The 24,271-nt window shown below is 44.1% G+C and overlaps 1 protein-coding gene across 1 annotated transcript in view; it reads left to right on the top strand.

The window, feature by feature from the left end:
- The window catches only part of LOC140362203 (ephrin type-A receptor 7), a 306,144-nt gene that overhangs the window by 171,263 nt on the left and 110,610 nt on the right, over positions 1–24,271 (top strand). The window contains exons 4-5 of the mRNA XM_072448279.1: positions 2,673–2,828; positions 14,087–14,416. Coding sequence (XP_072304380.1) covers positions 2,673–2,828; positions 14,087–14,416 — 486 coding nt within the window. The remainder of the gene's footprint in view (positions 1–2,672; positions 2,829–14,086; positions 14,417–24,271) is intronic.

Below are 24,271 nucleotides of genomic sequence, written 5' to 3'. Positions count from 1 at the left end.
CACAGAGAACACACACACACAGAGTAAACACAGAGTATACACAGAGAACACACACACACACACACAGAGTACACACAGAGAACACAAACACACAGACAGACAGTATACACACTCACACACACACACACATACGGTTCTATTCAAGCCTGTGGACGCACAACACACACAGTACAGACACACACAGAGTACACACACACACACATAGTACACACACACATACACACACACACACGTCCATAAATAATTTTTTTATGTATTGTTCTTTATTTATTTGTTATTATTTACAAAAAAAATGGACGACACAAACGGCACCAATGACATTTCATCTGTCGTTCATCATTCACAAAGGACGTGCGGATCCGAAGGTTCCATAGTCAGAAGGTTCCATAGTCCGAAGGTTCCATAGTCCGAAGGTTCCATAGTCCGAAGGTTCCATAGTCCGAAGGTTCCATGGTACGAAGGTTCCATGGCCCGAAGGTTCCATAGTCCGAAGGTTCCATAGTCCGAAGGTTCCATAGTCCGAAGGTTCCATGGTACGAAGGTTCCATGGCCCGAAGGTTCCATAGTCCGAAGGTTCCATAGTCCGAAGGTTCCATGGTACGAAGGTTCCATGGCCCGAAGGTTCCATAGTCCGAAGGTTCCATGGTACGAAGGTTCCATGGCCTGAAGGTTCCATGGCCCGAAGGTTCCATAGTCCGAAGGTTCTATAGTCCGAAGGTTCCATAGTCCGAAGGTTCCATAGAAGGTTATGGGTTATGGGTAAGGGGTTATGGGTTAGGGGTTAGTGGTTATGGGTTATGGGTTAGGGGTTAGGGGTTAGGGGTTAGGGGTTACTGGTTATGGGTTAGGAGTTAGGAGAGGTATGAAGAGCCGAAGAGAGAACAATGAAACAAGACGACAGGGAAGAGGAGAAGAAGAAGATCTGGAGAGAGAGAATAATGAAACGAAAGGATTTAAATCTGCGGCAGACGTTTAGCGGAGAACAATCCAGCTTCACGCGTCCTCTTGTCCTCTCGACGTTCTTAATCCGACTTTGGTGTTTCTCAGATGGATCCCAACGTCTCCTCTCTAATCCCACATTTCATCTGTCGTTCATCATTCATAATCTATGATCAGTTTTACGATGGAAATCCTGCTTTTAGTGCGTTTAATGCTGTTTGATGCTAATGCTAATGCTAATTGAAAGTGCGTTATGCCACTTTTCAGGTTTTATTTCTTAACAACTCTGGCATTCTTACTGCAAGCCGAGTCCGCCTGTCCGCAGATCTGACCTGTATGGTGGCCTGCTGGCATCTCCATGGAGATAGATCAGTTTAATGCTGTTTGATGCTAATGCTAATGCTAATTAAATGTGCCAAGATGCCACTTTTCTGCTTTTATTTCTTAACAACTCTGGCATTCTTACTGCAAGCCGAGTCCGCCTGTCCACAGATCTGACCTGTACCGAGGCCTGCTGGCGTCTCCATGGAGATAGATCAGTTTAATCCTGTTTGATGCTAATGCTAATGCTTATTAAAGGTGCGTTATGTCACTTTTCTGCTTTTATTTCTTAACAACTCTGGCATTCTTACTGCAAGCCGAGTCCGCCTGTCCACAGATCTGACCTGTATTGTGGCCTGCTGGCGTCTCCATGGAGATAGATCAGTTTAATGCCAGAGCGACGCGATCACACGTATGTCAGAAAGGTTACATAGTGCACCTTTAAGAGACTGTACCGATTCTAACTCAGATGTAGTGCCCCGTGTTCTGCTTTAACCTCCTCCGTCGCCATCTAGTGGTAAGCCATGGCGCTCCTCCATGTTTTTACAGTCCTTTACCGCACTTGTACCGCACTCTCAGTGTCTTACAGTCGCTCATATAACGTGAAAAAGCTGCCACAAGTTGAATGGAGAAAGTTTTCTGTTGTGTTTTTACCCTTTTTACAATAAGAAAATGTGGATCCATTGTTAATGTAGCACTTTTTACATATTTTTGAAAAGGTAAACGGCAGGCAATTTGAGCCGGTGTGTGACGGACCAATCACAGCGCAGCGTTGTAGTTTGGGCGGAAGTAAAAAGGACTTTGGCCTGTTTATGGGAGATTTACGGTGGATTTTTCTGCTTCTTCCTGTTGTTGTGACGCTTCGACCAATCACATTCAGATATTAATCATGACGTTACGCCCCTTTTCTGATGGTTAGAAATCCTCGCACTTTTTTAAAATATATTCTTCTTTTCTGATGTTTTCTGGTGGTTGGTCAAGTGCTACATTACTGCCACCTACTGTAGTTGTACAAAAAATAAAAATAAAACAAAATAAAAATAAAAATGAAAGTAAAAATGAAAATGAAAATTAAAAAAATCTGTATATCTGTGTGTGATTAGACTTTATACAGTAAAGAAATAAAGAAAGACAAATAATAGGGCTTTTGTGTCTGTTCTCTGACAATGTAGTTTCACAAGAGAGCTGCAGGGGGAGCGCTTTGGCCCAAGTCACTCATTTCCGCTTTAATGGACAATCTGAATCAAGCCTTGTTCATTCCTCTCTGTGACTGTTCCTTGTATAAAATGAGTTATGAGTTTGGCTTCTTCAAATAACAGAAAACAATGCAGTCTTTTGTGTGTGTGTGTGTGTTTGCGCGTCTGTGTCTGATCTCTAATCGAACGTCTCCGTGTTGGTTTTGTGTGTCGCAGCGTGTCCCCCCGGCTCGTACAAGATGTCGTCCCGTCAGCAGGAGTGTTTCCCCTGCCCCGAGAACAGCGTCGCCGAGGAGGATGGCTCCATCGTGTGTCTGTGCAAAGACGACCACTTCAGGACGCCGCTGGACACGCCCTCTGCGCCCTGCACCAGTAAGACGCCCACTGTCCGCCGCCGCTTTGTGCAAGGATTTATCAAAGACTCGCAGGAACAATGACTTAATTCATAATGCGATAGTTTAATAAGAATGGTTCAGGCTTAAAGGGCCTATGACAGGTTTTTTACGATTTTCTAATTTTGACTTTATTTGGTGATTTGGACCTGTTGTACATATAAATGATAGTTTTACACCGATCGAGCAGGTATTTGTGGAGAAAACGTTGAAAAATCAGTTGAAAATGACAGGAAGTGACATCACACCAGGGACACTCATTCCAGTCAGAGTTTATGCAGAATTTACACAAAGAAACAACTTTTTTGACTCGCTAAATATTAATTCAACAAAATAAAGTCGCTCTCATGCATTTTTGTTACCATTAGATGCATTAGATGAGTTTTGGCCCAGTGTTTGCTGGGTAATTTCCGAGTGGGATGTCATCAAATACAAACAGGAAGTGAAATTATAAAGCTAAAAAAATGAGCTATTCTGTGATAATTTTTAGCAACATTTTACATACATAAAACTTAACTGCGTTTTAGTTCTATGAGTCGTCCGACCTGTAGGAGGCGCTTTAATGAACTATTTAAAGTGTAGTTTTGATAAAGTGATACCAAAGATGCCATATGAACATTTAAATAACATAAACACAAAAAAACACCACTCAAAAATATAAATATTTACTTTTACATCATTTGGACATGTTTTTGCTTTGTCTGTAAAATTCCACATTATGGCATTAAAGTCCATATGACAGGTTTATACGATTATATTGTTGTTTGGTGAGATTGTCCCTGTGGTAAAGAATTATCATAGTTTTTCATCAGTCAAGTTGCAGTTTAAAAAAATAAAAGTTGAACAGGAAGTAGAGCGCAGTTCTACAACAGAATCCCTCTGTGATGTCATCAAAAAGTGCCATTCCATCAAAAACGCCAAAAATTTGCACTCAACTGACACCTTTTTATGACATTATAAACAGTCATTTAACAAACTAAACACGTCTTCATGTGTAATTATTTGTCAAAACATAACTATTGTATGATTTAAATGTTGTTTACAATCTGGTTGCTAAGTAACAGTGGTGGAATTACCTCTGTCATCTTTGCTGGACGCGTCAAACCAGGAAGTGACATCGTAAACGTCACCAAAATCTCCAAATTGCCGAAATGTTTGATCAAATCTGAGCTTTAATTATATTCCCTTTGTTTTAGCACAAAGTGTGACTAATGTGTCACATGGACTTTAAACGTTAGATGTCGTGGTCGTATTTAAACGTTTATATTGTAAATTAAACCGCATTAGCTGTAGTTTGTCTTTCATGTGTCATGTTCATGTGTAAAGGCGTTTGTGTAGAAGAATGTTCGTAGCGCACTTCACATCGCGTCGTTGTCATCGGGGGGCTCCGTACTTGACCCTCGTACAAGACCCGTCCTTCACCCTGGCCCCTCCCACTCTCGAGTCTGACCCTCGGCGCCCCCTTCAGGCCCAATTTACCTCGTCCTTCTCCATTAACCCTGATGGAGCCTTCACCTTCACCGTCACCACTTTTATCATCATCTGTTTCTAAACCAACCCTGATCCACACTTGTTTTAATATAAGATAAGATAAGATAAGATATTCCTTTATTGTCCCACATGGGGAAATTTCATTGGTGCAACGCAGGTAGATACAGAAGAACAGATCACTTATAGGAAGTCTGAAAAACACTTTCAGTAGAAGATCTCCTATAAATAAATAAAAACTCCCATAGACAAAACCAAACAAGGGATGGAGGGGAAAAATAAAGATAAAAATAAATACATAAATACATAAATACCATTGCATGTGATCACGACAGTAATTGCACATGAATGTGCAATCAGTTTTTTGTACAATGTACAATTATTTTTGTCCCTTAATGTGGCTCCACCCACAATATTTCAGCAGATGCAATAAACATGCTCCTTTTTTTCTTTTAATTCTGGCGGAACAAACAATTATTACAGTATTTTCCGGAGTATAAGTCGCACCAGCCCAAAAATGCATAATAGAGAAGATAAATACATATGTTAGTCACACTGGAGTATGAAATACTGTTGCAAGTGTGAAAATAACAAATAATATCACATATAAGTCGCTCCGGAGTATAAGTATATAAGTACCGGTATAAATATAAAATACTCCGACCAAAACCCTGAATAAAGGTGCGCCTAATAATACACCGGAAAATAAGATATGTTATAAGTTGCTCTGGGCTTATCAGCTACGAACACTAACGATCACGACACTAAAATGTTATTTAAAATCTGTTTCCAAAACATTATGAACCAAAATGTTCTGAGTTATTGCAACATTTTGCCAAATTTTACGTTTTTGGACTTATTCATTTAACTTGTATTTGTTTTTTTCCCTTTTTTTTGAGTAAATGAAATTAAAATTTAGTATCACATGACTAGAGGCTTACCGTATTTTCCGGACTATAAGTCACACCTTTTTTCATCATTTTGGCCGGGTGCGACTTATACTTATATTTATACTTATATACTTATACTTATATTTATACTTATATACATATACTCCGGAGCGACTTATATGTGATGTTATTAGTTTTTTTCACAATTGCACCACATTTCATACTCCAGTGCCACTTATATATGTTTTTTTCTTCCCTCGTAAGTATTTTTTGGCTGGTGCGACTTATACTCCGGTGCGACTTATACTCCAGAAAATACGGTACATTCCCGAGACACACAAAAAACAACTTTAGTTCATTTTACAAGAGGCGTAGGAGTCCAAAGCGTAAAAATACTTTAAAATGTAATATAAACTGCGATACATACGTCGAGGCGCTGACCAGGCCGTCATGAATCCTCTTTAATAATCCTCTCTCTCCATAAGAGCCATGCCATAAACGCTTTCACACTTTTGTTTCATTGGTCACATGTTTTATTCATGCTTCTTGCCTTGGCCCCGCCCTGAACCCCATCACACACCGGACTTCACCTCCTATAAATCTCATAAACTCATCCTCGCGTTCTCCACCTTTCCCTCGCTCCCCTTTCGCCTCCTCGAGGACGTTTAAAGATTCCTCGTCGATAATCCGGTCCATCCTTTATCCGGACTTTCCCGTCTTCTCGTCTCTTCCCTCGCCGTGACCCTGTGACCCCCGCGCTCGCACTTAAGCCCCTCCCCCTCCCCGCTGAGCTCTCATCGCTCTGACTCTGGATCTCTGCTTCTGCGTCGCCCCAGACGATGTACGATGTGCAATCGACAACTGAGAGTGTCTGTTTGTCTTGTTATTAGGAATCGCTCCAAGACTTTTCCTCTAGTTTAGTTTAAGTCTTAGTTTTAGTTTTTTGGTTTAGGATTTCACCAAAACAGGAAGTGTTTCATCAGGATAGAAGTTCTGTTTGTGAGTCTTAGTAAATCTTGCTTTAGTTGGAAGTGGTTTAGTCTTTTATTCTTGGGTAAGTCCTGGTTTAGTCCTGATTTAGTCCTGGTTTAGTCCTGTTTTAGTCCTGGTTTAGTCCTGGTTTAGTCCTTGTTGGTTTAGTCTTGGTTTAGTCCTTGTTGGTTTAGTCTTGGTTTAGTCCTCGTTGGTTTAGTCTTGGTTTAGTCCTCGTTGGTTTAGTCTTGGTTTAGTCCTTGTTGGTTTAGTCTTGGTTTAGTCCTCGTTGGTTTAGTCTTGGTTTAGTCCTCGTTGGTTTAGTCTTGGTTTAATCCTCGTTGGTTTAGTCTTGGTTTAGTCCTCGTTGGTTTAGTCTTGGTTTAGTCCTCGTTGGTTTAGTCTTGGTTTAGGCGTTGATGGTTTAGTCTTGGTTTAGTCCTTGTGTTTCAGTCTTGGTTTAGTCCTGGTTTTGACCTCGGCAGGAGCTGGATCAGACCCACAGGCTCTCAGACCATCTCGCTTGTAGACCTCAGCAGGAGTTGGGTTCACTTTTCCGCGGGTTTAAACAAAACGCCTGCTAAATCCTCCCGTCTCGCCCCTGTCGACAGGGCCGTGTTTCTCCGTTACATTCATTTCTACAACAATGAGCTCTTGTCACGTGCACTTGACCCGTCGCTCGCACCGAATCACCAAAACCTGCTCCATTCTTCTGTTCGAGGGCCGTTTATCTGAGCTTTGTCCCCCACAAAGAAACTCGCTGCTGATTGGTCCAGGTCGGTTGATATTAGGCTAATTACAGGAATAATGCGGGTTTTGTATCGATTCGTCAGGTGTTGTATTCACAAGGTCAGCAAGATAATAAAGGCTCAAACGGCTTTAGTGTTGGCTTTGTTTAGTAATGATTTAGACCTGGTTTTGATCTGAGTTAGACCTGGTTTAGTCCTGGGTTAGACCTGGTTTAGTCCTGAGTTAGACCTGGTTTAGTCCTGGGTTAGACCTGGTTTAGTCCTGGGTTAGACCTGGTTTAGTCCTGAGTTAGACCTGGTTTAGTCCTGAGTTAGACCTGGTTTAGTCCTGAGTTAGACCTGGTTTAGTCCTGAGTTAGACCTGGTTTAGTCCTGAGTTAGACCTGGTTTAGTCCTGAGTTAGACCTGGTTTAGTCCTGGGTTAGACCTGGTTTAGTCCTGAGTTAGACCTGGTTTAGTCCTGGGTTAGACCTGGTTTAGTCCTGTAAATGAGATGTGGTTTAGTCCTGAGTTAGACCTGGTTTAGTCCTGGGTTAGACCTGGTTTAGTCCTGTAAATGAGATGTGGTTTAGTCCTGAGTTAGACCTGGTTTAGTCCTGAGTTAGACCTGGTTTAGTCCTGATTTAGACCTGGTTTAGATCTGATTTAGACCTGGTTTAGTCCTGGGTTAGACCTGGTTTAGTCCTGGGTTAGACCTGGTTTAGACCTGAGTCAGACCTGGTTTAGTCCTGAGTCAGACCTGGTTTAGTCCTGGGTTAGACCTGGTTTAGTCCTGGGTTAGACCTGGTTTAGACCTGAGTCAGACCTGGTTTAGTCCTGAGTTAGACCTGGTTTAGTCCTGGGTTAGACCTGGTTTAGTCCTGAGTTAGACCTGGTTTAGTCCTGAGTTAGACCTGGTTTAGTCCTGAGTTAGACCTGGTTTAGTCCTGGGTTAGACCTGGTTTAGTCCTGAGTTAGACCTGGTTTAGTCCTGGGTTAGACCTGGTTTAGTCCTGTAAATGAGATGTGGTTTAGTCCTGAGTTAGACCTGGTTTAGTCCTGGGTTAGACCTGGTTTAGTCCTGTAAATGAGATGTGGTTTAGTCCTGAGTTAGACCTGGTTTAGTCCTGAGTTAGACCTGGTTTAGATCTGATTTAGACCTGGTTTAGTCCTGGGTTAGACCTGGTTTAGTCCTGGGTTAGACCTGGTTTAGACCTGAGTCAGACCTGGTTTAGTCCTGAGTCAGACCTGGTTTAGTCCTGGGTTAGACCTGGTTTAGTCCTGTAAATGAGATGTGGTTTAGTCCTGAGTTAGACCTGGTTTAGTCCTGGGTTAGACCTGGTTTAGACCTGAGTCAGACCTGGTTTAGTCCTGAGTCAGACCTGGTTTAGTCCTGAGTTAGACCTGGTTTAGTCCTGGGTTAGACCTGGTTTAGACCTGAGTCAGACCTGGTTTAGTCCTGAGTCAGACCTGGTTTAGTCCTGAGTCAGACCTGGTTTAGTCCTGAGTTAGACCTGGTTTAGTCCTGAGTTAGACCTGGTTTAGTCCTGAGTTAGACCTGGTTTAGTCCTGAGTTAGACCTGGTTTAGTCCTGAGTCAGACCTGGTTTAGACCTGAGTCAGACCTGGTTTAGTCCTGAGTCAGACCTGGTTTAGTCCTGAGTTAGACCTGGTTTAGTCCTGAGTTAGACCTGGTTTAGTCCTGAGTTAGACCTGGTTTAGTCCTGAGTTAGACCTGGTTTAGTCCTAGTTGGAACCAGGTTGAACCGGTGTAATTTAACTCAAGACTTGGTTTAGTCCAGGCATGGTATTTAGATAGTATAGGCCGGTTTTAGCGGTTTTAGACTTGGTTTAGTCCAGGTTTAGAGCAATCTCAAGGGTCCGTTCACACTTTGGGCTTTAACTAATCTGGTCCAGGTTTGGTTTTGGATTTAGTCCTGGTTTTGATGGAAGTGTAACTCTCAGTTAGACCAGGACTGGCTCTAAACCACGTTTAAGACGAGTTTACCTTCAGCAGCCAGACCTTTGTAGTCCTGAGTTAGTCCAGGTTAAGATCTAAGTTCAGACATGATTTGGACTAAAGAACTGGCCGATTCACTCTTTTTGGCCTATAGTTCACCGTATAATATGCTTCACTACTAACTTACTGCTTAAAGGAAAGTTCTAGTCCTGCTTTAGTCCTGGTCTTGGTCTCGACCTAGTCTAGTCCAGCTCTAGTTCCGCTCTAGTCCTGGTCCTGGTCCTGGTCCTGGTCCTGGTCCTGGTCATGCTCCTGGTCCTGGTCTAGTCCAGCTCTAGTCCTGGTCCAGCTCTAGTTCCGCTCTAGTCCTGGTCCTGGTCCTGGTCCTGGTCCTGGTCCTGGTCCTGGTCATGCTCCTGGTCCTGGTCTAGTCCAGCTCTAGTCCTGGTCCAGCTCTAGTTCCGCTCTAGTCCTGGTCCTGGTCCTGGTCCTGGTCCTGGTCATGCTCCTGGTCCTGGTCCTGGTCATGCTCCTGGTCCTGGGCCTGGTCCTGGTCCTGGTCCTGGTCCTGGTCCTGGTCCTGGTCCTGGTCCTGGTCCTGGTCCTGGTCCTGGTCCTGGTCATGCTCCTGGTCCTGGTCCTGGTCATGCTCCTGGTCCTGGTCCTGGTCCTGGTCCTGGGCCTGGGCCTGGTCCTGGTCCTGGTCCTGGTCCTGGTCCTCTTTCTCCTGGTGTGTTGCGGCCTGGAGCAGGTGTGATTGGAGTATTGATCCGCAGAGAGATCCTGGCTCTTCTGGATAACATTTATAGCGGCCTAATGACCACATTAATTACACTATCGATCGACTAATTATGATTTGGCTAATCCACCGCGCGCTAACGAGAAAGTGAAGCGAAGAGTAACAGACTTATGGGATACACCGCCTTTATGTGGAGAAGGTCAGCTGTAATTATTGCTTTTATTAAGTTTACTCTCTTCTGGAAACACTCATTAACTCTCTGAAATCCATACGTCCATAAGGATCAAAGCAATGCAGAGAATACGAGCTGCGCATACATTAAACCCACAACTTTGAACCCAAGAATACAAGTTTGTGAATGTGTAATCAAATTGGGGAATAACACGTGAAAAGTGACATTGTGCAGGAAGTAATGAGGGTTATTTTACTTATTTTGTCCCAGAAGTTAATGATGTTTTAATAAGAATCAGAAATAATGACATTTTCCCCGAAGTTTGTAAAGATCCAAAGACGTCGCATCCATTTCATACCAAAAATGTGATTAAATGATGTTATTGTAATTCTTAAAAAGTCAATATATTGTGTTTGTAGCATCGTTTAGTTTGTCAGTGTCAAAGGGAAACGTTTGAACCTCTTGTACCGACTAAAATCATCACATAATAAACAAGAAAAGCATTAAAAACGTCGTAGCTCCTCCTTCTTCAGTTGAACCCCGTGACCCCGACGCTTTGGGGTCAAACATCAAACACATTATGATCGTGCACAAATCCAGGACAGACAGGATTACAACCACTCAATGTAATCACATGCTAACGCCGCTCTCACGCTAACGCCGCTCTCACGCTAACGCCGCTCTTGTGCTAACGCTGCTCTAGTGGATTAAATCTTTGTTCATGCTATATTAAGGTTAAATATTGTGCAGTTCTTGATGTATTTAAACTGTTTTGTTTCCTCGTTTTGTGGATAAACTCCGACACATCTACATTTAAAGTGCACGTGACAGGTTCTCGTGTGTTTTTATTACTTTGTTTGGTGGGATCGAACCTGCAATAAACGTTTATCGTAGTTTTACATCAGTCACGTGGCAGTTTTATGAAGAAAAAATGAAAAAGTGAAGGTGAAAATGACAGGAAGTGGAGTCTGTGACGTCATTAATAAGCGACGTTCCATTCAAACCGCAAGGACACATAACTGACACGCTTTTCTGACGCTTTTCTGTTGGTATTATTATTTGTGATTATGAAATTCTGCTAAATTGTCAAACTTTGAAACTTAAAATGTCCTTTGAATGAGGCGCTCGTGGGGATTAGAGTTGACAGAATACACAATGATCATGTCCTGTCCAACAAGTTGAGGGCCAAATCGAGCAGCGACTGTGGTGAACTCTGATTAGTTTATGCTAATGCTAACGCTAGCCCTTTGAAAAGCACTGCAGCTGTCGTTTACCACCATCAGAACTGTTTCAGCACAACACAGCTGCTAATTTGTGCTCATTATTCATTTGGCATCAACAACGTTCACCAAATATTATTTTGGCTGTGGAAATTGCTGCATGATAATTAGTTGAATTCAAACTGGCAAAACTCTCTGGGGTTTGAGCTGAGTTTAGTCCTGATGCAGACTTAGTTTAGTCCTGATGCAGACTTAGTTTAGTCCTGATGCAGACTTAGTTTAGTCCTGATGCAGACTTAGTTTAGTCCTGATGCAGACTTAGTTTAGTCCTGATGCAGACTTAGTTTAGTCCTGATGCAGACTTAGTTTAGTCCTGATGCAGACTTAGTTTAGTCCTGATGCAGACTTAGTTTAATCCTGATGCAGACTTAGTTTAGTCCTGATGCAGACTTAGTTTAGTCCTGATGCAGACTTAGTTTAGTCCTGATGCAGACTTAGTTTAATCCTGATGTAGACTTAGTTTAGTCCTGATGCAGACTTAGTTTAGTCCTGATGCAGACTTAGTTTAGTCCTGATGCAGACTTAGTTTAATCCTGATGTAGACTTAGTTTAGTCCTGATGCAGACTTAGTTTAGTCCTGATGTAGACTTAGTTTAGTCCTGATGCAGACTTAGTTTAGTCCTGATGCAGACTTAGTTTAGTCCTGGTTTGAGCTCAGTTTAGTCCTGATGTAGACTTAGTTTAGTCCTAGTTTGAGCTCAGTTTAGTCCTGATGTAGACTTAGTTTAGTCCTGGTTTGAGCTCAGTTTAGTCCTGATGTAGACTTAGTTTAGTCCTAGTTTGAGCTCAGTTTAGTCCTGATGTAGACTTAGTTTAGTCCTGATGCAGACTTAGTTTAGTCCTGATGCAGACTTAGTTTAGTCCTGATGTAGACTTAGTTTAGTCCTGATGCAGACTTAGTTTAGTCCTGATGCAGACTTAGTTTAGTCCTGGTTTGAGCTCAGTTTAGTCCTGATGTAGACTTAGTTTAGTCCTAGTTTGAGCTCAGTTTAGTCCTGATGTAGACTTAGTTTAGTCCTGATGCAGACTTAGTTTAGTCCTGATGTAGACTTAGTTTAGTCCTGATGTAGACTTAGTTTAGTCCTGATGCAGACTTAGTTTAGTCCTGATGCAGACTTAGTTTAGTCCTGGTTTGAGCTCAGTTTAGTCCTGATGTAGACTTAGTTTAGTCCTAGTTTGAGCTCAGTTTAGTCCTGATGTAGACTTAGTTTAGTCCTGGTTTGAGCTCAGTTTAGTCCTGATGTAGACTTAGTTTAGTCCTAGTTTGAGCTCAGTTTAGTCCTGATGTAGACTTAGTTTAGTCCTGATGTAGACTTAGTTTAATCCTGATGTAGACTTAGTTTAGTCCTGATGCAGACTTAGTTTAATCCTGATGTAGACTTAGTTTAGTCCTGATGCAGACTTAGTTTAGTCCTGATGCAGACTTAGTTTAGTCCTGATGCAGACTTAGTTTAGTCCTGATGTAGACTTAGTTTAATCCTGATGCAGACTTAGTTTAGTCCTGATGCAGACTTAGTTTAGTCCTGATGTAGACTTAGTTTAATCCTGATGTAGACTTAGTTTAGTCCTGATGCAGACTTAGTTTAGTCCTGATGCAGACTTAGTTTAATCCTGATGTAGACTTAGTTTAGTCCTGATGCAGACTTAGTTTAGTCCTGATGTAGACTTAGTTTAGTCCTGATGCAGACTTAGTTTAGTCCTGATGCAGACTTAGTTTAGTCCTGATGTAGACTTAGTTTAGTCCTAGTTTGAGCTCAGTTTAGTCCTGATGTAGACTTAGTTTAGTCCTGGTTTGAGCTCAGTTTAGTCCTGATGTAGACTTAGTTTAGTCCTAGTTTGAGCTCAGTTTAGTCCTGATGTAGACTTAGTTTAGTCCTGATGTAGACTTAGTTTAATCCTGATGTAGACTTAGTTTAGTCCTGATGCAGACTTAGTTTAATCCTGATGTAGACTTAGTTTAGTCCTGATGCAGACTTAGTTTAGTCCTGATGCAGACTTAGTTTAGTCCTGATGCAGACTTAGTTTAGTCCTGATGCAGAGTTAGTTTAGTCCTGATGCAGACTTAGTTTAGTCCTGATGCAGACTTAGTTTAGTCCTGATGCAGAGTTAGTTTAGTCCTGATGCAGACTTAGTTTAGTCCTGATGTAGACTTAGTTTAGTCCTGATGCAGACTTAGTTTAGTCCTGATGCAGACTTAGTTTAGTCCTGATGCAGACTTAGTTTAGTCCTGATGCAGACTTAGTTTAGTCCTGATGCAGACTTAGTTTAGTCCTGATGCAGACTTAGTTTAGTCCTGATGTAGACTTAGTTTAGTCCTGATGCAGACTTAGTTTAGTCCTGATGCAGACTTAGTTTAGTCCTGATGTAGACTTAGTTTAGTCCTGATGCAGACTTAGTTTAGTCCTGATGCAGACTTAGTTTAGTCCTGATGTAGACTTAGTTTAGTCCTGGTTTGAGCTCAGTTTAGTCCTGATGTAGACTTAGTTTAGTCCTAGTTTGAGCTCAGTTTAGTCCTGATGTAGACTTAATTTCATGTTCAGTCCATCTTTAGTCGTTGGGTTTCGTTTTGGGGTTGGTCCTGGTCTTGGTCCTGGTCCTGGTCTTGGTCTTGGTCTTGGTCCTGGTCTTGGTCCTGGTCTTGGTCCTGGTCCTTGTCTTGGTCCTGTCCTGGTCCTGTCCTCGTCCTTGTCTTGGTCCTGTCCTGGTCCTGTCCTGGTCCTGGTCCTGGTCTTGGTCCTGGTCTTGGTCCTGGTCTTGGTCCTGGTCCTGGTCTTGGTCCTGGTCCTTGTCCTGGTCCTGGTCCTGGTCCTGGTCCTGGTCCTGGTATTGGTCCCGGTCCTTTGTCCTGGTCTAGTTGAGGTTTAATTCCCTTTCGAGGGTTCAAAAACGCACTGTATGAATTGAATACTTTACTAGTATTTATTATGATGTCATGAGGTTGATCTTCTTCTCTTCGTCTAAATCCAACACAAACTTTAAAGTACCTCCCTTCTCTCCTCTCTCCCTGCAGGACCGCCCTCTCCCCCCCGGGACCTGGTGTACTCGCTGAAACAGTCGACCCTGGTGCTGGACTGGGCCCCTCCGGCGGACGGCGGGGGCCGCGTGGACCTGTCGTACAGCGTGGGGTGCCGCAGGTGCACGGCGCGCCAGTGCGACCCGTGCGGCGCCAGCATCGGCTTCGTCCCGCAGCAGGCGGGTCTGACGGAGCGGACGGTGACGGTGGTCAACCTCCTGCCCAACACCAACTACAGCTTCACCGTGGAGGCGCTCAACGGCGTGTCCGAGCTGCTGCCCAAGAAGAGGTTCTACACGCAGGTCAACGTGTCCACCAGCCTGCCCGGTGAGCGCTGACCCTAGCACGCACCGCACTACTGACCGCAGCACCAAGCCTCGTCCAGACACTCTCACTGGGGTTCAGAGATGTGGAGGATTAGATTTTGCTTCTCGTTTAGATGTTTTCTCTGCTCAATGCCACGGATTTCACCCTTTTCAAACACACTGACATCTTGTCCATGACCACGGGACTCGTCTTTCCGCACGGTTGTTTCAGAAGTGAGAAGAAGTTGGGTTTAAATGCCGTGTTGCAGCTGAAAGATCGTCAGCAATGCAGCAGTTCTCCAGTAAGGGGCGCCACCTGCTGCATTCGCCTAGTTCAATCTGAATGGCGACCTTTTTCTGAGCTCAGTTTAGTCCTGATGTAGACTTAGTTTAGTCCTAGTTTGAGCTCAGTTTAGTCCTGATGTAGACTTAGTTTAATCCTGGTTTGAGCTCAGTTTAGTCCTGATGTAGACTTAGTTTAGTCCTGGTTTGAGCTCAGTTTAGTCCTGATGTAGACTTAGTTTAGTCCTAGTTTGAGCTCAGTTTAGTCCTGATGTAGACCTGGTTTCATGGTCAGTCCATCTTTAGTCGTGGGATTTCGTTTTGGTCCTGGTCCTGGTCCTGGTCCTGGTTCTTGTCCTGGCCCTGGCCCTGGCCCTGGCCCTGGCCCTGGCCCTGGCCCTGGTCCTGGTCCTGGCCCTGGCCCTGGTCCTGGCCCTGGCCCTGGCCCTGGCCCTGGCCCTGGCCCTGGCCCTGGCCCTGGCCCTGGCCCTGGCCCTGGCCCTGGCCCTGGTCCTGGTCCTTGTCCTGGTCCAGTTGAGGTTTGATTCCCTTTCGATGGTTCGTCTTTCCGCACGGTTGTTTCAGAAGTTGGGTTTTAAATGCTGTGTTGCAGCTGAAAGATCGTCGCCCATGCAGCAGTTCTCCAGTAAGGGGCGCCACCTGCTGCATTCGCCTAGTTCAATCCGTCGACCTTTCTCTGAATATGTACAATAATAGTACTTATATTTATGACACTTTTCTATCCAGGCCTTTGTTTCAAGAGTTTAGAGGAGAGTTTTTAACAGCATAACTCAGAATCAAAAGTGCTCATCCCACAGAAAGTGACAAAAGGAAACCGACATTTCCCCCGTCCCGACTTTTTGGTCGTCCACTTTATATCGATTTTCGCTCTATTTGAACGATACGGTCCACTGCACTGTGACATAGTTCCAAAAACAGATCAAAATGAGCTGTTGAGTTGGCCTCAGAGTGTGTGACGTCACAATTCTATGACTTTGCTGTAGATTTGTTGATTTCTCGATCTTCTTCTCTAAGACAAACCAAACAAAAGGGAAAATGTGTACTGAGGCCATTATTCCACCCCAAAGACGTGATCGTGGTCAGATGAGAGAATGTTCTGAGACTTGATTGGAGCAACAAGTGACGCAGGCTGTGATTGGCTGACAGAAGCGATCGTCCATTCGAAACAGAAATACAGACTTACGATCTCCTCTTTGTCCAGGAGTGTTTTTTAAAAATGTGCAGTAACGATATCATTCTGCCCCTGAATGAGCCGATCCCCTAAACTCAAACACACTGACATCTCGTCCATGACCACGGGATTCGTCTTTCCGCACGGCTGTTTCAGAAGTGAGAAGTTATTACCGTGTGAAGTATCGAAAAGACGAGCGAGAAACAAACCCGCACGTCTGCCACAGCTGACCTACGGACACCTACAGACGCTTTTCACTGATGCTTGTACTTTCATAAACGCTCGAGTACTAAAGAACTGAAAGTGCGGTCTCGTTCTCGTTGAGCTCGACCCAAACATCTGAGCCCAAGTGCGTTTAAGCCGTGATGACATCGTTGGTGAACTAAACTGAGAAACGCCGCCGCCCATCGCTCTTTCCCATTGAGTTTAAGCCAATATTTGACGTGCGCTTTTGGCTCTAAATTAAGGCAAAGTTTTGAAATTGCTTGAAAAGGAACGTGTTATAAATAGACGTCGCCGCCAAAGCTTTTATTTCCTACGACTTCATGCATTTTGTATGAGTGGAGAGAAAGTCAGACCAGGAGCAGTCGAATCTGAACGAGCGATTTCTGAGGCTGGAGTAGATTTGAAAAGTTGAGTAAAAAACTTAATAATACACTTGAAACCTTTAGGGCAGCAACCAAGAATAAGTGGTCAAGGAGTCGTACGGTGATTAGTGTAGTGATTGTTATTTCAATTTGTCGACGTCGTGAGGCTTCGAGATGGAATATTAAAGTGCGTCGTTGATCAAAATCAGAAATGATTCATTCTTTCTTGACATTTTGATTGAACAATGCCACTGTATTTGTCGTAAACGGTCTGTGTCGTGTGCGTTTGAGAGTCTGCGCGGTCAACGACGCGACTTGTACACGTTGAAAACAGCAGGAAGTAGCGCTTGAATCCCTCTGTGATGTCATCAAAGCGCTCCGGCCCAGACGCTTAAACGGCTTGCTTCCTTTTCCTTTCTTTTTAAACAGATTGATCACATTATTGTTAAAAGGAATAATTGTTTGTCAGTAATCATGTTATTTTGCTCAGGACTTTGCTAAAATGGTACGTGTAAAGGTTCTTATCTTATTGTGCCCGTGTTAAGATGGTTGGTCTTTGATCGTTGATTTAATGGTTAAAGGATTCTGAGGTTAGAGCTTCCTCTGAGGCCTGGAAGAAGACAAAAAAGAGTAGGTTTATGGACGTGGAGAAGGAGGACGTGACGTTAGTTTGAGCGCAGAAGATGCAGAGGGTCAGATAAAGTCGATGGGCTCAGCGAGAAAGTTATTGACGGACTTTTGAGAACTTCCTGGTGGAATCAAACTGTATTGAAACACAGAAAACAGCCGCCGGAAAGGAGGTGGTGGTTGTTGTTGTTGTTGTTGCTGTTGTTGCTGTTGTTGTTGTTGCTGTTGTTGTTGTTGTTGCTGCTGCTGTTGTTGTTGTTGTTGTTGCTGTTGTTGCTGTTGTTGTTGTTGTTGTTGTTGTTGCTGTTGTTGTTGTTATTGTTGTTGTTGCTGTTGTTGCTGTTGTTGTTGTTGTTGTTGCTGCTGTTGTTGTTGTTGTTTTTGCTGTTGTTGTTGCTGCTGTTGTTGTTGTTTTTGCTGTTGTTGCTGCTGTTGTTGTTGTTGTTGCTGCTGCTGCTGTTGTTGTTGTTGCTGTTGTTGTTGTTGTTGTTGCTGTTGTTGTTGTTGCTGCTGCTGTTGTTGTTGTTGTTGTTGTTGTTGCTGTTGTTGTTGTTGTTGTTGCTGTTGTTGTTGTTGCTGTTGTTCTGGCTGTTTTTCCCAGTAACTTTGAGAAATATGCGGCTTAACAAATGGAAATGTTAAAGTTGTGATTGTAATCAGCGCGTGGCGTGATCTGATCCCGTTCGAACGTATTTTGGAGCCGGCTCGGCGGATGAGGGCCCTTGATTAAACCCTGAAGGAGTTTGTTTATTAAAAGATCGGCGTTTTGGCATAAATTAAGTCCTGTTTACCTCCAGGAAACGTTGAGTGTTTTCAAAAGCGAGATGTTTTTGGGAATGAGAGCCGCGCATCCGGTCTGACCTGCCTCGATCGAGTCTTGGATGCGCTCGTGACACTTCTCTTCTGCTATTGTGGCCATAGAAACGAGAGACCGTCAACAATCAATGAGTTGCTTCCACTTTACATACCGTATTTCAGGACTATAAGTGGCATCTTTTTTCATAGTTTGGCCCGGGGTGCGACTTATATTCCAGAGCGATTTATATGTGATATTATTCATTATTTCACACTGACGACCACAAGAGGGCGCTCTAGGCTCTAAGCGACGCAGAAGAAGAATCTGCACTTCCTCTTCCTCTGGAGTTTGTGGAGTTGTTTAGAAGTGACACAGAGGAAGAAGAATTCAATGGATTTAGTGATTTGGGGTAAAACTGATGCTTTGCTAAACTTGTTAGCATGTTCTTTATGCTATAGTTATCTGAATAACTGTTCATATGTTACGTTAACATACCAGACACTTACCACAGTTCTGTCTGTGCCTCATGTAGCTGAAGGTGTTAGCGTTAGCATACGTCATGTAGCTGAAGGTGTTAGCGTTAGCATACGTACACCTATTCACCATGTTCTCTCATCTGTTATTATTTTAAACTGCATTTCAAGATCAAATGTCTGTTCTTGGTTATGGGTTTTATCAAGTAAATTTCCCCCAAACATGCGACTTATATATGTTTTTCTTCTCTATTATGCATTTTCTGGCTGGTGCGATTTATAGTCTGGAAAATACGGTAATCCTAATCTACAGATAATGGTTTGGATGATGTTCCCAACGAGATACGAAAAGCCAGAGTTACACCTGAACGCTTCGCCGCCCGGTCGAAAGATCCTCGATGGAAAATGACATCTTACTGTGTCTGATATTGTACAAAAATACTTCCCGGATGTGTCATTAAAAGCGACTGCCTTCGCGACTCGGGATCGTCTCTTTCTTTCGTTGTGAAGAGATGTTAAAACTGGTCATTCAGTGAGCGCGACGGTTCTTTGGCTTTTCAACCCGGCGCGACAAGGTTTCTTCGGCCGCTGTCGTTTGTTTCCCGCGAGTGTCCGGCCCGTTTTCGCCGCTCGTCGTCCCCAGAGACGTCCTCGGTCTCCACGGCCCACTCTGCGGTGACCACGGCCCCCTCTGCGGTGACCACGGCCCACTCTGCGGTGACCACGGCCCACTCTGCGGTGACCACGGCCCACTCTGCGGAGACCACGGCCCACTCTGGCAGACGAGCAGCAGCTGAGTGTGTCGCCGGCACAGACACTCGGACCAGACTCGCTCCGAGGTCGTATTATTTGGGATTTACTCTGACATTTAGGACTTAAGAGGAAAGCTCGGCGTCTGAGAGCGTCGCGCGGGGAAAGGATCTTTGCCGAGCTCCAACTGCATCTGCCGCGCAGGTGTAGCAGGCGTCACTCGTCTGTGACGTCTCAGAGTTTGGAGCGGTTGATGATATTGGTTTAAAAGACGAGCGGAAAGAGTCGAGGAAAATAAGAGTTTATCGACGTGAGCGCTGCTGCTGCTGCTGCTGCTGCTGCTGCTGTTGCTGCTGCTGCTGCTGTTGCTGCTGCTGCTGCTGCTGCTGCTGCTGCTGCTGATGATGATGATGATGCTGCTGCTGCTGCTGCTGCTGCTGCTGCTGCTGATGATGATGCTGATGATGATGCTGCTGCTGCTGCTGCTGCTGCTGCTGCTGCTGATGATGCTGCTGCTGCTGCTGATGATGATGATGATGCTGATGATGATGCTGCTGCTGCTGCTGCTGCTGCTGCTGCTGCTGAATATGCTGCTGCTGCTGCTGCTGCTTCTGCTGCTGCTGCTGATGATGATGATGATGATGCTGATGATGATGCTGCTGCTGCTGCTGCTGATGCTGCTGCTGCTGCTGCTGCTGGTGCTGCTGCTGCTTCTACTGCTTCTGCTGCTGCTGATGATGATGATGCTGATGATGCTGCTGCTGCTGCTGCTGATGATGCTGCTGCTGCTGCTGTTGCTGCTGCTGCTGCTGCTGCTGCTGCTGCTGGTGCTGCTGCTGCTTCTGCTGCTTCTGCTGCTGCTGATGATGATGATGCTGATGATGCTGCTGCTGCTGCTGATGATGATGCTGCTGCTGCTTCTGCTGCTTCTGCTGCTGCTGCTGATGATGATGCTGCTGCTGCTTCTGCTGCTTCTGCTGCTGCTGCTGATGATGATGCTGATGATGCTGCTGCTGCTGCTGATGATGATGCTGCTGCTGCTGCTGCTGCTGCTGCTGCTGCTGCTGCTGCTGCTGCTTCAGCTGCCGCCGCCGCCGCTGCGTCGCTATGGGATCTACTATGGATCCATCTGTGTTTGGGGTTTGTGTGAATAAAGGTTTAGCATAGCAACAGACAAAGGTTTATCACAGCAACGGCCCAAGGTTTAGATGATTTACTATGGATCCATCTGCGTTTGGGGCGTGTTTAGATAAAGGTTTAGCATAGCAACAGACAAAGGTTTAGCATAGCAACAGACAAAGGTTTAGCATAGCAACAGACAAAGGTTTAGCATAGCAACGGCCCATGGTTTACCCTACATATAAGTTGTACTGGAGTATAAGTATGAATATATAAGTATAAATGTAAATAAAAAGTCGCACCTCGGCCAAAACTATGAAAAAAGGTCCGACTTATGGTCCAGAAAAAACAACATTCTTTGTTTCTCTGGTCGTTTGACACATTGATCAATGTATTTAGTTCTGGTCACATGGTTTGAGCCTGAGGTCTAAAACATCCTTACATTTCCAGACCTCCGTCTCCTTCTCCCTCCCCCCACGTCCCGCCTCTTTCTCTCCCTCTCTCTCCCCCCACGTCCCGCCTCTCCCTCTCTCTCCCCCCCGTCCCGCCTCTTTCTCTCCCTCTCTCTCCCCCCACGTCCCGCCTCTCCCTCTCTCTCCCCCCCGTCCCGCCTCTTTCTCTCCCTCTCTCTCCCCCCACGCCCCGCCTCTCCCTCTCTCTCCCCCCCCCCCGTCCCGCCTCTTTCTCTCCCTCTTTCAAACGACCTCGAGCCCCTGAAGTGGCGTGTAAACCTCGGCCTCTGGGTCGACGTGATAAACCGAGTCCGAATGTAGAAGTGTGACCCACGGTCCAGTCACAAAAAGGTTCAAATTGGGGTTTTAATGAGAAGATATTCGGGCGTGTCCTGCAACGGTCGAATGTTTAGAAACCTCGGGAATCGGGACGGACGCGGATGAAATGTGGGATTTACTCCAGAAATTTCAGCTGCTAAAAATAACATGTGATTCTCTGAGCGACTGCAGTTTTTGGACCAACAAAGAACAAGAAGTAGAAGAAGAAACGAGGATCTAGAACCTGCTGTTTAAAGATGAACCGCCACAGGTTCATCGGTCAGCCCCGGGGCAGCTGGGGCTAAATGGCAATGACGTACATTCGCTAACGAGACAAAACCCAACGTCCAGCCTCTTTTTTAAGTTTTGTGTCGTTTGGAGACAGAACATATCGTTATTGTCAAACTGCCGTGGCCCGCTGCAGTTTCCGCCCAATTTTCCACCACGATGTTAAAAATAACAGCGTTTTTTTTAATCGTTGCCGATGTCTAGCGGCTAATGCTAATGCTAATGCTAACTCGTCGCCGTGTCCTCTAGGGTCGACGCTAGCGCTCCATGTCCCAAAACTCTGATCTTTTACCAAATTAATCCAAAGCTGATTATGACAACTAATTGTGTCCTTAATGTGAAATTATATATTGTCTAAATAAAAAATGAATTAAAAAAGGACAATAAAACAATAAAACGCTCTTCTTAATATGATGGTCAATAAACTGTAAAAATAGTGGCGAATAATAAAATGCCAAGTTCCTGGACAAACCATTAGCGAGTCAGTGGCTCTGTCAGTTTGCTGCATGTCCATCCCCAATCTCATCCCCCGTTTCACACTATAGTCTCATAAAGCCTAGTGGAGCTAATGAATAGAACTGAACTGTTCTTCTTGCTTTCTTATCATATTTTCAGTCATATTTTGGCTACATGTTGGTCTATAACACGAACAATAGATGTGTTAATTTATCTTCATGTTAAATTAAAGGTTTTTCTCACATGTTTTATTGCTTTTCCTGGAACGTTCCACACACAAACATGTTACAGGCACGACGGAGAGTAGAAGGTTCTGGTCAAACACGGTCCAGAACGGGAAGGCGGAGGGAGAGGGCGGAGGGAGAGGGCGGAGGAGGGGGCGGAGGCAGAGGGCGGAGGAGGGGGCGGAGGGAGAGGGCGGAGGAGGGGGCGGAGGCAGAGGGCGGAGGAGGGGGCGGAGGGAGAGGGCGGAGGAGGGGGCGGAGGCAGAGGGCGGAGGGCGGAGGAGGGGGCAGCGGTGATTATATCAAGTGTCATGAAGACGGAGCGGCGGACAGAAAACGGCGACTCAAATGACAGTCTAAGAATAGTGAGAGATGGAGTGATGAGGAAATGAGAGAATAAAAAAGACCGGAGCTAAAATTACACTTTCATTACGAGCTGGAGACAGACGGCGCGAGCTTAAATACCACAGCGTCTCGTCTTAAGGGAGTTAAAGCTGAACAAAGTCACATTTTCACCGCGCTCACCGTCTTTGTGAGTCACCGTGATGGTTAAAAAGCCCATGACAGGTTCATACGATGTCCTAATTATACTCGTTGTACGTAGAAATGATAGTTTTACACCAATAGGCAGGTATTTGTGGAGAAAACGTTGAAAAGTGTGTAGAAAATGACAGGAAGTGATATCACACCAGGGACAATCATTACAGTCAAAGTTTATGCAGAATTTACTCAGAGAAACAACTTTTTTGACTCTTTAAACATTAATTCAACAAAATAAAGTCGCTCTTATATATTTTTATTCGTCAAATGAAAAAAAATGGTGACATTAAATGAGTTTTGTCACAGTGTTTGCTGGGTAATTTCGTAATGTGATGTCATCAATTACAAACAGGAAATGAAATAATAAATCTAAAATATTTGCTTTTTTGTGATACCATGTTTATAGTTTTGAGCAAAATTCAAAATTTGTTAATCTTAACCGCATTTTAGTTCAATGAGTCGTCCGACCTGTAGGGGGTTTTGGGGCGTTTGAAGTGTCCGTCGTCGCCCCCTGCTGTCTCGGACTGACGTCGACCCGGAAACAAACTCTCCTGAGAAACCCTGGCCCTTGTGTTTGCACTTGATAATACTGAAAAATAAATGAATAAATAATTTAAGCTTTTTCTTATATATTTTTTTTACAATTTAATTTCACAAGTGGGAAGGAAGAAGGCTTATCAAGAGTACTGAGAAATGAGATATTATTCGATACTCAAACTAGAATCTAAACTTGACACTTATTAATCATCTTGAGCTTTAGCAGAGCTGGTAAACAAAGTACTGGTGTTTTGTGTAAAAACCTTCATCTAAATAAGAACATTTTTAAATTATCCTCGCAGAATGGAAGTGGGCGTGGAAGTGGGCGTGGAAGTGGGTGTGGAAGTGGGCGTGGAAGTGGGCGTGGAAGTGGGCGTGGAAGTGGGTGTGGAAGTGGGTATCAAAGTGAGTATCGAGGTCGGTATCAAAGTGAGTATCCAGGTCGGTATCAAAGTGAGTATCGAGGTCGGTATCAAAGTGAGTATCGAGGTCAGTATCAAAGTGAGTATCGAGGTCGGTATCAAAGTGAGTATCGAGGTCAGTATCAAAGTGAGTATCGAGGTCGTTATCAAAGTGAGTATTGAGGTCAGTATCAAAGTGAGTATCGAGGTCAGTATCAAAGTGAGTATTGAGGTCGGTATCAAAGTGAGTATCGAGGTCAGTATCAAAGTGAGTATCGAGGTCGTTATCAAAGTGAGTATTGAGGTCGGTATCAAAGTGAGTATCGAGGTCAGTATCAAAGTGAGTATCGAGGTCGTTATCAAAGTGAGTATTGAGGTCAGTATCAAAGTGAGTATCGAGGTCAGTATCAAAGTGAGTATTGAGGTCGGTATCAAAGTGAGTATCGAGGTCAGTATCAAAGTGAGTATCGAGGTCAGTATCAAAGTGAGTATCGAGGTCGGTATCGAAGTCGTTATCGAAGTTACTATTGAAACCGGTATCAATAATTTAGTTATTTTTTACTGTTTTGAAGATCTGCCAAATTTTAATATCAAGGTTATCGTTTGTAGTTTAAAAAAAAGAAAGAAAATGCTACGAATAGTGAAAATGAATAAAAAGTGTGTGTAAACTTTCACATAAAGGTAAAAGATCATTCTGAATTTTTCTGATTAATTTTACAAACATTTCCCATTTATCTATTAATTAAACCTCAACCAACACGTTTAAAGACACATTTCATCGATGTTTGGTTGTGAACGCTCTTAAATCTGTGACATATTTCATCTCTGAACAGAA

Source organism: Eucyclogobius newberryi, unplaced genomic scaffold (assembly GCF_026437365.1).
Source record: "Eucyclogobius newberryi isolate DKJ021-1_F unplaced genomic scaffold, fEucNew1.0.hap1 SCAF_16, whole genome shotgun sequence".
NCBI classification, from domain to species: Eukaryota; Metazoa; Chordata; class Actinopteri; order Gobiiformes; family Gobiidae; genus Eucyclogobius; species Eucyclogobius newberryi.
Note: the sequence above shows the minus strand (reverse complement) of the source record. Positions and strands in the feature narration are given on the sequence as shown.